At 40.6% G+C, this 13,627-nt stretch overlaps 2 protein-coding genes across 7 annotated transcripts in view; one reads left to right on the top strand and one right to left on the bottom strand.

Annotated features, from left to right (window-relative positions):
* LOC140484624 (NFU1 iron-sulfur cluster scaffold homolog, mitochondrial-like) overlaps window positions 1-8,877 on the bottom strand; it is a 42,560-nt gene extending 33,683 nt beyond the window's left edge. Inside the window, exon 1 of one of the 2 annotated variants that reach the window (XM_072583152.1) lies at window positions 8,768-8,877. Coding sequence is in view for 1 of the 2 variants with exons in the window: in XM_072583151.1 (XP_072439252.1) it covers window positions 8,395-8,462 (68 nt within the window). In the remaining variant the exon portion in view is untranslated. Of the gene's footprint in view, window positions 1-8,394; window positions 8,479-8,767 lie in introns of those variants that run through there. The other variant, XM_072583151.1, reaches the window with a different exon arrangement.
* LOC140484623 (progestin and adipoQ receptor family member 3-like) overlaps window positions 8,653-13,627 on the top strand; it is a 34,185-nt gene continuing 29,210 nt past the window's right edge. Inside the window, exons 1-4 of one of the 5 annotated variants that reach the window (XM_072583149.1) lie at window positions 8,675-8,772; window positions 9,392-9,515; window positions 10,398-10,474; window positions 12,826-12,952. In XM_072583149.1, the coding sequence (XP_072439250.1) occupies window positions 12,910-12,952 (43 nt within the window). In that variant the 5' untranslated portion in view covers window positions 8,675-8,772; window positions 9,392-9,515; window positions 10,398-10,474; window positions 12,826-12,909. Of the gene's footprint in view, window positions 8,773-9,391; window positions 9,516-10,397; window positions 10,540-12,825; window positions 12,953-13,627 lie in introns of all 5 variants that reach the window. The other 4 variants (XM_072583147.1, XM_072583148.1, XM_072583150.1 and 1 more) reach the window with 4 other exon arrangements.

Genomic DNA, 13,627 nt, shown 5'->3' with positions numbered 1-13,627 from the left:
CACATGGCCATCACCTTCACTGCTTAGCAGGTTGTACTAAGAGCTCAGGTTTAAAATATACAGATTACTGAGGGGATAGGAGGGAATAAAAAGAGAGTTGTAATTGTTGACAAATGCATTTTCATTACTTTTTAATGCAGTTTGCTATGTTACAATAGTAACTGTGATTCAAAGAGTACTTCAGTGACTAAGGTGCTCTGGGAAAGCCAGCAGTTGTGGATGGTGTCGCATAAGTGCAAGTCTTTCTTATTGGTTTTATTTTAAATGGATAACACACACTTAAATTATATTTATCAAATTACTATTTCCTTGCATTACTTGATGGAATGATTTGAAATGAAAGTAAATATCTATAACTTTGGCCTCATAAATATTTATACAGATTCCCTATAGATGTTTTCAGTTTATTACAGTCCAGAAGAAATGGCATAAGGAGCAGTAAATCATGTCATACAACAACAGTTCCCCATAACCCAATGACACAAGGAAGAGTAGTTCCTAAAAACACAATATTGTAACTTATCTTGCTTAATCTCAGTGCCTATGAGAAACAGTGAGCCACACATCTGTCAAACTAAGTTAATTTCTGGGTCAGTATGTTTCCTCTGCAACATATCAATTCAATTCAAGTTGTTGCTGTTAGCACAAGTGAGTCTACAAACAGCCCAGCAGCATTCTAATGTTTTAATACACAAATTCCTTTCCGGAGAGAAATGCAGATTCTGGGGAAGGACAAAAGCTATGATGTGCATTGCTAGAAATGTTCTCTTGGTTCAAGTGTACATAGTGTGAAAAGGTTATACATGTATCATTACACTGCAGGGAAATCCTGGTCACAATATCAACACAATATTATAAGGGCAAAAATTAACATTTCTTGCAGCTTCCCCTTTTTCTTTGCAACTAGATCTTCCTCAATTTTGTCAATACTGGAGTCACCTAAGAGGTTAATTGGAGTGAAGGATCAGGTAGAAACACACTACTGAAAATTCCAACTCTATGTAATTCTAACTGTACAGTCCCTCAACAAAATTACACAGATTTATGTCTGGAGCTGCGTTCTTGGCTTTCAAACTATAATCTCACAAAATCAATGCCCCCTCGCTCACTTCCATTCTCATTAAGTTTCATTTTCTCTTCCACAAGAAAACATGGAGCTGCAAAAATCAACTGGTGAAGTTAAAAGTAATGTGCTAAATGTTAGTAATATAGTCCAAAAGATGGTTTCTCATTGATTAAGGCTTTAGTTCTATAATTTCTCAGAGCCTGATAAAAACTACAGCAATTGTACTGTATGCATTGTGCCTTATGTAACATGACAAACCTACTATTTCACCGATATACATTGTTTGCAGCTCTGGCATGGTTCTAATTCACAGGTACTAATATTTTAATAAATGTACACAACCAAACGGGGTAAACTGATGTCAGTGATACTACCCTATGTGTAAGAACATAAAATAGGAGCAGGAGTAGGCCATTTGGCCTCTCACACTTGCCCCACCATTCATTGAGAACATGGCTGTTCTGTCCCAGGCCTCAACTCCTCTTTTGTGCCAACTCCACATAGCCCTCTGTTCCCCAACATTTCAAAAGTCTACCACCTTTTTAAGTACTTTCACAGATTTAGCTTTCAAAGTTTTCTGGGTAGAGAATTCCAGACATTCCTTAGCCTCTGAGAAAAAGAGTTTGTATCTCAGTTTTAAAACAGTATCCCTTCATTCAAGACAACCACCTGATGAAGGAGCAGCGCTCCGAGAGCTCGTGCTTCCAATTAAAACTGTTAGACTATAAACTGGTGTTGTGTGATTTTTAAATTTTTACACCCCAGTCCAACACTGGCATCTCCAAATTCTTAAAACTAACATGCAAAGCTCCTTTAGACCTTGTATATTTCAATAAGATCACCAATCATTTTTCTAAACATGGATGAATAAAGGCCTAACTTGTTTAGCCATTATGGATAAGTCAACTCCACATACCAGGAATAATGGCTTGTGAATGTCTTCTGAACTGTCTCCAATACCAGTATATCCTTTCTTAAATTTAGGTCTAGACTGTATAAATGCTCCAGGGGTGGCCTCACCAACATCCTGCACAGTTGTAACAAGTCTTCCTTATTTTTAAGTTCCACCCATAACTACCTCCTCCCACCCCCACCCCACCAACAGTAAAAAGCTAAATATCCATTGCCTTCTTATTTAGCTGCTGCATCTGCAAACTGAGCTTGTGTTTCCTTACACAAGCTAACCCAGATCCCTTTGTACGGAGGCATGGTACATTGGGGAAACCAAGCAAAGGCTAGGACAATGGATGAATGGGCACCACACAACAATCAACAGACAGGAGGGTTCCCTCCCAGTTGGGGAACACTTCAGTGGCCCAGGACATTCGACCTCGGACCTTTGGGTGACCATCCTCCAAGATGGACTTCAGGACAGGCAGCAGAGGAAAGTGGCCGAGCAGAGGCTGATAGCTAAGTTCAGTACCCATAGGGAGGGCCTCAACCGGGACCTTGGGTTCATGTCACATTACAGGTGATCACCATTGCACTATACACATACTCTCACTCACTCACACACACACACACACATATTTTGTGGGGTGAATTTGTACTTGCAGGATTACATTGTACTTTGCTCAAAAACTGCATGCGTTCATGTAGAACTCTGAGCTCAAAAACTGCATGAATTTACCTAAAACTCCGTTATCTCACTGTTTACATTAGAATCAATCTAAACATCATAGCATAGACAGAGAACACAGGGGCTAACACCTTCAACGTATTGTCTGGCTATCACCATTGTTAACAGCTAACCCAAGAATGCAACATTTTAAAAAAGGTTTTGTGATATATACATGAAAGAAGTGAAACCATCACTGTATTCTAGCAGATGAAAGGCTTAACAGACAATCAATTTTTCAATGTATAATTTCAGTTACAACTTTTGCTATAAATTCTGTGTGTTAGGATTCAGCTCTCCACTACTACCTGATGAAGGAGCGTCGCTCCGAAAGCTAGTGTGCTTCCAATTAAACCTGTTGGACTATAACCTGGTGTTGTGTGATTTTTAACTTTGTACATCCCAGTCCAACACCGGCATCTCCAAATCATGGCCCTTTGTACTGCACTTTGTTTGGGATTTCTCTCTATTTAAACAACTGTGTGGTCTTTTGATTTTTCTTACTAAAGTATATGACCTCACACTTTCCCAAATTAAATTCTATTTGCCAAGTTCTAAGCCACTCACTCAATTTATCTATATCACCTTTGCAGATTCCTAATGTCCTCATCACAACATCTCTTTTGTACTGTCAGCAAGTTAGATCAATATGCTGACTCCTTCTCTAATTTATTGATATAGATGGTAAATAATTGATACCCTAGGACTGACCCTGGTGGCACTCCAGTTACATCTTTCCAACCTGAAAAAGATCCATTAACTGTATATTAACTCATCCTTAATCTATCTCCAATACTGTGAGCTCCTGTCTTGTGCAAAAACCTTTTACGTGGTACTTTATCATAGCCTTCTGGAAATCGAAATACACTGCTTCTTCTGGTTCCCCTTTATCAACTCTTTGTTATATCCTCAAAGATCTCAAGCAAATCTGTCAAACACAACTTCCTTTCTGCAATGTTGTATTGATTCTGTTTGACTCTGTTAAACTGTCCTGAATGTCTTGTTAGATCTTCCCTAACAAGGGACTTGTATTAACAACAATGGTCAGCTAACCAGCTTATAGTTTTCCATTTTCTGTATCCCTTCCTTCTTGAACATGGTGTCACAGTTTTGCAATCTGTTGAACACCCCCAGAATCCAGCGAGTTCTGTATATGCAGAACTGTTATAATTCAGTCAGAGTTGCACAGCAGCCATTGTTGCCTTGGAGATCATGACCCCAAACTGTCAGCAACCCTACTTTGGGAAAACCTGAATTGGAGGGAAAAGTGATTTTAAGCAATTCAAGAGGCAAGAAATGAAATATCTTCAATAAGTTGGAAAGCAGAACAGATTAAATGACAAAGAATACATGACCAAAAGAGCTGGTAGTAATTTAAGTAAATAAATAAAGATATGCCTGGAGGGGGTATAAATGGCAACAGCACAATTATTATAGTTGCCAACCAAAACAGTGGTGAAGTGTTTGGAAGATTGCAAACTGCCTACTACAAAGTTAAGGTGCTGTCCTGCTCAGCTTCATTAAGACATTGTAGGAGACCAAGGACATAGATGTCAAAGTGGGCCTCAGGCACTCTTTTAAACAAACTCCACAATTTGCTGATGATATACAAATAGGTAGAAAAGAAAGCTGTAAAACAAAATTTGGAGTATTCTGCAAAATGATATAGATGGTTAAGTGAGTCAGCAAAAATGTCAGCTGAATATATATGTGAGAAAATGAGAGGTTGACCAGTTTGAAAGGAAGAATAAGAAAGCAGAAACCGCAGAATGATGAGTACAGAGGGACTGCTCACACATAAATCACAAAAGGTTAAAAGGCAAGGAAAGCAAGTAATTAGGAAAGCAAATGGAGCGTGTTGGCCTTTACTGCAAGGGGCATGGAGAAAAAAGGTAGGAATTCTCAAGTTTGGTGAGAAGATATCTGTAGTACTGTGTACAGTTTTGGATTCCTGCAGAGACTGATACTTTTAGAAAGATGCTCAAATTTATAGTAACTGACTGGAAAAATCACTTGGCAAGATTTCAAGTTGTAAGTCTTTTACTATAATGAATTAAACCGACCTTGCCTAAACACTAATCAGGAGGCAATTCATGTTTTGTATGATAAAGAAAATACCCACATTAATGTTTAAAATGTACAAATATCTTCAAGTTATACTTTATTCTGTCCTTTAAGTGAGCACTTCATTTTTCAAGAATCAGTTCAAAACTACTCCCAGCTCCCAATTGCTTGCTTCCTTTTCCCTTTTTAAAATCCTAGTACAGACTTTCGCAGTGAGGGTTACCCTAGAGATTTCTCTCTCTCTCACCAAAGCTAAGCAAATCCTCCAGCCTCACTTAAAACGCCACAAACTAAGCAAGACTTCCTACGAATTAAAGAGACTAATTACTGTAATCTTTCTGCTCCTCTTCTCTCACAGATTCTTGTGGATTGACATATTTGAGGGGTTCAAGTGCACGTGAAGAGAAGTCCTATTATCGGATACTACAATATTATGGATGGGCTGTTCCTCTTTTCATGGCAACATGAACCACATGAGTCTCGTATTGATGTAGACATGTTAGTTAAATAAAACCAACAATTGTGGGTGCTGGAAATCTGAAACAAAAATACATGGAGAAACTTCATGTTTGGCAGCATCTGTAGAGAGAAAGCAGAGTTAAGATTTCAGGACCTGTGTTCCACCATCATGTTCCTGGCTGATGTTTGCCTTCGGCCTACTGTAGTGCTCTAGTGAGACTCAGTAAGCTGGAAGGACAGCATTTCATCTTCCACTGAGGACCCTACAGCCTTCGGGACTCAATATCGAGTTCAACAATTTTAGACCTTGAACACCTTCTTCCATGTCCTTTTCCTACACCCCAGGCCTTATCACATGGGGCGCTTTCAGCACAGACAACCCATTTTTCTGTAGTTATAGTTCTCATTATCAGCTTTTCACCTTCCCATTATGCATCCCTTTGTTTCTGTAACTGTCTTTTTCTCCCTCTGGGCTTGGTCTCCACCCATCTTCTCACTCCTTTACTCCTCATCTCTATCCTGCGTCTTCAGCCTCTATATTTTCCTAGCTACTACTCGTCACTGGACCCAAAATGTTGATTCTGCTTTCTCTCCACAGATGCTGCCAGATTTGCTGAGTTTCTCCAGCAATTTCTGGTTTAGAAATTTTAATTATAATTAGCTATTTGTTAGAGCCCCAACTCTATTAACAGTTTCAGTATAACCATGTACAGTCTTGACATTCCTCACACCCTCCTATGACTTAGACACGAATAGTCCATCACCGACAACATAGTCGGCCTGGCCATTGTTCAGATGTCCCACCGACTCCAGTCTCCCATAAACTTTAATACCAAAGTTTGTTGATAGGCAGAATTCAGAACACCCTTCAGTCCTCCATTATGTAAGGACAGTCGTAAAACATAATAATCCTATAAACTTTGTATATGTAACATGAGATATACTTACAGGGAATGACTAGACTGATTCCTAGGATGAAGTAGCTATCATGTGAAGAAAGGTTAAACAGATTAGGTTTGCATTCGTGTTCAAAAGAATAAGATGTGATCTTACTGAAACATGCAAGATTCTAAAGGGGCTTGAAAAAGGTGGTTGTTAAGGATGTTACTCTCTGTGGGGTATTTATAAAACCAAACAGTTTAAAAATAAGGAGTCTCCCATTTAAAACTGAGATGAGAAGAACCTTGTTCTGTCAGAGGGACTTCACTTTCACAGACAGCATTGGAGACCTAGTAATTAAAAATATTCAACGCTGAGTTAGGCATGTTCATGATTGACAAGGTGTTATGGGGCAGTTAGGAAAGTGAAGACAATGCCATAATCAGATCAGTGATAATTTTATTGAACAGCATAGCAGACGTGAGGGGCCAACACCTCCACAACTCTATACCTCCCGCTTCTTAATTTCTTATTGTATCTTATTGATTGACAAAGAAGGAAATGGGACTCAAATGGCCGTGTCTCAACAGTAACATGTGTAAACCAAAATGAAGGAAACATGATTGGTCATTATCAAGCTAGTTTCACTGGCATAAGAGTCCAGCATTCCTGTGGCAGGCTATCTAATGGCATTTGGCTTTGCCCATTTAGTTTTCTCTTTGTGTTAGAGTTTGCTGGAAGTGGGCACTCAAGAAAACAGACAAAACTATTAGTTTAATGAATCATTTTTAAGGATTGCAATTAGATTGTGAAGCAAGTGTGAATTAATTTTCCAAAAGTTCCTCACTAGATTTCCACAGAATATCATTGGTTTAATTGATGTGGGGCTTTTGTATTATTCTTTGTGTAGTTATAACAAAATGCAGATAGATGGGGGCAGTATGATGCTGTAGTATCCTGCTTTAAGTTACTGAATAACTGAGGGGTTTCCACAACATGGAGAGAGAAGAATTCACTCTCAATGATAGGGATCAATTGAGGCAAAGTTCAAAGCAGTCAAAGATGTTACAATTTCACCACCATGCTCCATCATAATGTTTTCTGCTTTTATGGTAATTTAAAAGCTTTACATTGGGGTCATAATGGGAAAATGTTTGTTAAGTACTACTCTATTCTGTTCATTCATTCCTTTGTCTAATTTCCCCTTAAATACTTGGTGTGTTTGACATTTTCACTATTCTCTGGCTTGGAGAGGTTTCTTCTGAATTCATCATTGAATTGCTTGGCCCCTCATTTTACACTTTTCCACACAAAGAAGCATTTCCCCTGTATTGCCTTATCAAAACACCGAATAATTTAAAAACCTCGGAGTCACCAGTCAACATCCTTTCTACAAGAGAGGAACAACACAGGTCGCCAATCCTTTCATTACTTGGCCATCACGTGTAGGACTATGAACTGTTTGGGATTTTTGGGACTGTCCTGTGGCTTGGCTTTTCATTTTCCCTGATGGTGTTTTCTTCCATCTCTGCAGGTTTAATGTCTGTGCGCTCAGGACAGAATTAAGGGAGGGGTAGCTGGTCTTTTGAGCTGACGGTCACAGACTCTGGGTGAGTTACACAACAGTCGTGATCATCTCAAACATGAGTGAAAGACCCACTTGCCCTTTCCTCACATTGGTCCCATGGTCTTGTCAATCTCACCCAAACCCCGCTCTGGGTGGGGTCAAATTATTGCTGATGCTGAAATTTGTACTGACAAAAAAAATGCTGGAACTCACAGCAGATCAGGCAGCATCTGTAAAGAGAGAGCAAGCTAACCTTTCAAGTCCAGATGACTCTTCATCAGGGTCCTCGGAAGGTGCTATCAGCACCAGCCATCGCGATCTTGCCAGCCTCCCACACCAGCTCTAAAGTCTGCACTCCCTATCTCTGCTCTTGTCAGTAGCTGTAGTGGAAAAGTGTCCTTTTTTTTATCTTTCTTGCCCAGAGATGGTCAAAATGAAGGAGAGGTTTTAAGTTTGAAACTCCTCAAAAAGTAGAGAGATTAAAATTTTCAAAACCACAGGAGGAGTCCAAGAGTTGAGGGGCACCAGTTTAAAACCCAACATATAAGAGAAATAGCAGCGAGAGGATTGAAGAGGGAAGATTAACATTGAGCAATAATAAACAAGTGGCTAACCCACAATTCCTCGTAATTGACAGCTCTCCACGAGCACTCATCTTCCTCAATCGGCCATTAAGGGGGTTATAAATGATTGTATTTGCGGTGATGTGAGTGTAGGGGAGGCCATAGGCCGGTTACCTACCTGCTTTCAGGCCAATGCCGCCTCCAGCGCCAGAGGATTGGCCGCAACCTCCCCGCCAGCGCCGCCATTGCTCGGCCCTGACACCAGGACCCGCAGCAAACACCGCCCTAACCACCGCCTGACCCGTTCACCTTTTTCACTCAAACAAAACCCGAGCGACCACACAGTACATCAATCAACCTCATGCCACCCGTTGTGGAAAAATAAAATAAAATTGATAAATAAATCGACGAAAACAATCAGGCGGTTCCGAGACGCCAGGACAGCCTGGGAGGCCCCGCTCCATGGGCTCCGTTGATTGAGTTGCAGAACAGGATGATAGCGGCTTTGCGTGCAGCGCGGTAGAAAGAACGGAGAGGAAAATGCAAAATACCTTTGGTAAATCCGGATTCTTTTTACACGTGCGAGCTGTGGCTGTTGGAATTGTCTGTACTAGGCGTTAAAAGGTTGTTGTCGGGATTGCGATGCAATTATATGGCAATGTTTGGGGGAAGAGATGCTGAGGGAGGATGAGCGGCTTAGTGCGGGCGCTTGATTGACAGGCGCCTTCCCGGCTCGCGTTCCAGTGCCTGGCTCTGGCCATTCATTAATTTACTCAGCCACTCATTCATTCATTCATTCATTCAGTCCTCTCTGGATAGTGAGGAACCTTTGCTACAAAATGTACTTTCTCATGGGGAGGGAAGAGAAAAAGCATCTCTTCCAGTTATCACTGGGATACTTTAACTTTGTATTTTGCTTCACCTCAATGATCTGAAATGTAATCTCAAAATGGATCTCTTATATTATTTTCCTAATTTAAGTCAGAGACCTCTCCTTGCAAGACCTAGTTGTGTTCATTTTACGTGCGACAGAAAATAGAAACTCTCCCAATGTCTCCTGAAGGATTACAGTTTTTTTGTTGAAAATGTGATGTATTTATTTTCTGCCTCGCAACAAGTGATGGAAGCTTCCTTTTTCTTTTGCAATTTCCACATTTTGAAATTCGGTGCCATAGATGATAAATCCCCAAAGAAAGAAATTGTCAAACCTGCGAATGACACCAACTAGTCTGGCTCAACTTGTACACTTCAAAATGGAGATCTATTTGACTTGAAGATTGAAAAGTGATTTGCAACCTGGTAATTAAAACTTCGTATATGTGATCAGCCAATATTGGTCATAAATATTGCAATTACAATTACTGTTTGTGAGAATACAGTGTATTGATTTGGATTTAATTTACTGATGCATATACTTGAATTTTATAAACTCAAGCATTAAACTATCTGTTGTGGTACTACCTAAGGCACATGCATTCCAGATACTCAGATCTTGCCTAACTAGAGCATGTCAAAAGTAAAACAATGTGCTCAAGTAGACAGACAGGAAGATACTGTAATAAAAATGCCTGGCAGCGGTGCAAAATCAAATTAAGAACTACCCACACTTGATGTCCAAGTAATCAAATAGGCTTTCTGCTGCAGCAACAGGCTTCTGGCAAGGTGCTGCAAGCACCAGTAATGCACTTTGGTGGCTTTACCCACTGCTAGTTTTGTGCCTTTGTCATTCCTGAAAAGTTTAACTAATCTGGCCTTTTCCCCAACGATTCGGGCGGTGTCTGTTGGAATGGACCACATTAAGCTCTGGGGCCAAGGAGAGGTTAATTATTGAAACTTTATTGAGATTGGCAGCTTCCTGATCAGCCTCTGTTATCTTGACAACTTGGCGAGATTTTCCTCAAGGTCAGGAAAAAAAGTTGTCAGCAAATAGCTGGCTTTCTTTCACTCAATTTACTTCTAAAGATTATATTTTATTCTGATTTTTCACTGTCTTATCCTGAAATGTGCATTAAAAACAACTTTGCATTTCTTCTAATAGATAATTATTTGAATTGTGAGCTTTAGTACTCTGTGAACATATTGTTCTTGTGATTTATGTAATTTCTGACAAGTGTTTAAGGAGAAAGGATTTGCTTTCCTCCAGTGGGTTTACAGTGAAACCTTAACTATGCTTCATTACAGAAGATGGAAATTGGCAGATAATCACAGTTCATTGAATGAGGACAGAAATAAAATACTGTGGATGCTGGAAATATGAAGTAAGGATGTAGGTTTGCTCGCTGAGCTGAAAGGTTCATTTCCAGACGTTTCATTACCTTACTAGGTAACATCTTCAGTGGACTTTATGCAAAGAAATGCTGAAACTTCCTGCTTTCTATTTATATGTTTGGGTCGGTGATGTTATTTCCTGTGGTGAAGTCACTTCCTGTTCCTTTTCTCAAGGGGTGGTAGATGGGGTCTAACTCGATGTGTTTGTTGATAGAGTTCTGGTTGGAATGCCATGCTTCTAGGAATTCTCGTGCATGTCTTTGTTTGGCTTGTCCTAGGATGGATGTATTGTCCCAGTCGAAGTGGTGTCCTTCCTCATCTGTATGTGAGAGAGGGTCATGAAATAAGAACAACCCAAGCCTAAACAAAAATAAGCACCTGTGGATGGCAGAAAATTTAAGAGCAAAGACTGTTCGTCAGAATTATCGGCCTGAAACATTAGCTCTTTCAGGCTGTGGATACAGCCCGACCAACTGAGGTTTTGCAGTTTTGTAGACAATAGACAATGGGTGCAGGAGTAGGCCATTCTGCCCTTCAAGCCTGCACCACCATTCAATATGATCATGGCTGATCATACTTAATCAGTATCCTGTTCCTGCCTTATCTCCATAACCCTTGATTCCACTATCCTCGAGAGCTCTATCCAACTCTTTCTTAAATTAATCCAGAGACTGGGCCTCCACTGCCCTCTGGGGCAGAGCATTCCACACACCCACCACTCTCTGGGTGAAGAGCTTTCTCCTCATCTCTGTCCTAAATGGTCTACCCCGTATTTTTAAGCCGTGTCTTCTGGTTCGGCACTCACCCATCAGCGGAAACATGTTTCCTGCCTCCAGAGTGTCCAATCCTTTAATAATCTTATATGTCTCAATCAGATCCCCTCTCAGTCTTCTAAACTCAAGGGTATACAAGCCCAGTCACTCCAGTCTTTCAGTGTAAGGTAATCCCGCCAGTCCAGGAATTGACCTCGTGAACCTATGCTGCACTCCCTCAATAGCCAGAATGTCTTTCCTCAAATGTGGAGACCAGAACTGCGCACAGTACTCCAGCTGTGGTCTCACCAGGGGCCTGTACAACTGCAGAAGAACCTCTTTGCTTCTATACTCAATCCCTCTTGTTATGAAGGCCAGCATGCTATTAGCCTTCTTCACTACCTGCTGTACCTGCATGCTTACCCTCATTGACTGGTGTACAAGAACACCCAGATCTCTCTGTACTGCCCCTTTACCTAAATTGATTCCATTTAGGTAGTAATCTTCCTATTCTTGCCACCAAAGTGGATAACCATACATTTATCTGCATTAAACTGCATCTGCCATGCATCTGACCACCCACCTAACCTGTCCAGGTCACCCTGTAATCTCCTAACATCCTCCTCACACTTCACCCTGCCACCCAGCTTAGTATCATCAGCAAATTTGCTAATGTTATTACTAATACCATCTTCTATATCATTAATATACATTGTAAAAATCTGCGGTCCCAGCACTGATCCCTGCGGTACCCCACTGGTCACTGCCTGCCATTCCGAAAGGGAGCCATTTTTCACTCATGACGGAGACCTCAAGGGTATGGTAGGACAAAGAGGTCAGATTCTAAACTGGAGAGCTTCAAGCTCAATGTTCAGCCGGTTCAGCTTCCAAACATGTTGAAACTCCAATGGTATGTTGTAACAATAACGTAAATCTTGCTTGTAAGATTTGTCATAGCTTGGGTTTTTGATGAGTTGTTGCATGCAAATAGGAACCCCTCTGTTCACATAAGTGGGCGAGGACGTGGGTCCTGGCCTCTTTTATTGAATGGCCTCAGTTAGGGAATTATGGGTTGGTGACTTGGACAACACAAATCTTCCACAGAGTTGAAAATCACTCCTGTAATTCAACACAACAACTTAAAATCAAGGAGCTCAGAATACAGTGCAAATCTCTCATGGGTTTAAAGAAAGTAGCCAATCCCTGATGGGACACCCTTAATGGATGGCTTGCCACTTCTTTTCCAGACTTTACAAATTTGTGTCCAGTTTTGACTGTTGTAGCAAGCTTTAAATATAGTTTAATCCAGATGTGTTTAAAGTTTTCCCAGTTCTGCAGTTGCTTACAGAACCCACATGCTGTTGGAGGCTACTGTTTGTCTGAACCCGTGCTAATCCTCATCTTGTGACTGGAGCGTAATCCAATCAAAAATTTCAGAATGGATTGGCTAATGATGCCAACCATTCTCCAGTGGTGCAGGATTGATGAGCCATAGCGAACTCAGTTTGCAAGGACAGTGACTCCCTGTGGGTCAGACAAGACGTGAACTTAACTCCCTGGCGACTTCATTTATAATGTTTTTATTGTAGCAAAATGTCCCCGGCACTTTCCCAAAGTGTAATCGGACAAAGATCAACACTTCGTTCTTCTGTGCTTGAGGCAGAGGTTGAACAATGGAGTATTGTTATTCCAGCAGTGAGCAAGACCTCAAAACCTGTGAGTAATCTTTGTGAATATACTGGTAAAGAACAGTGAGCTGAAAATAAATTGTTGCAAAGCTCTTGTATTTATTATGTATGTCATTCTTTCTTCTTAGGCACTATGAAAGGACAAGCAATTTTCTGTGATGTTTTGTAGAGAGAGGGCATTTGTGATGTGGCAATTAACCTTCATGTGGGGAGAGAGTATTGTAATAATCAATGGGTGATAACATTAGGAATGGATTTTCAACAGTGTCAAGCTTTATCTTTGTATTGGAGCTATCAGGCTGAAAACAGCACTGTAACTACCTTAATGGTTCCTTAACCCTTCTATGGATCAGTAATTCTGCTGAAGAGTGTTCTTTGCTCTTATGGTTACTTCATTGATGTGTGAACTGCAACTGTCAATACTGTTTGAGCATTTGATTCACCTCAGATAGTTTTAGAGAAACTCTGATGGGTTCCTTAGTCCTTGTTAAAGCCTGATTTGATACCATACTAAGGTTACAGTCCCTCTAGGGTGAGTCACATCTGAGTTCAACCTGCTCCCCTCTAGAAACAGCTTTTAACACCATATTCTTCAATATAAACTTCAGCTAGACCCCATGACAGCTCTGCTCTCCATTTTACAAAAGAGAATGATTTGGATGCCATGAGGAAGGGTTTAATGAGAAATGAGAAGCTATGTTTG

Source organism: Chiloscyllium punctatum, chromosome 13 (assembly GCF_047496795.1).
Source record: "Chiloscyllium punctatum isolate Juve2018m chromosome 13, sChiPun1.3, whole genome shotgun sequence".
Classification (NCBI taxonomy): domain Eukaryota; kingdom Metazoa; phylum Chordata; class Chondrichthyes; order Orectolobiformes; family Hemiscylliidae; genus Chiloscyllium; species Chiloscyllium punctatum.
The sequence above is the reverse complement of the archived record's forward strand: the minus strand, read 5'-3'. Positions and strand labels throughout refer to the sequence as shown.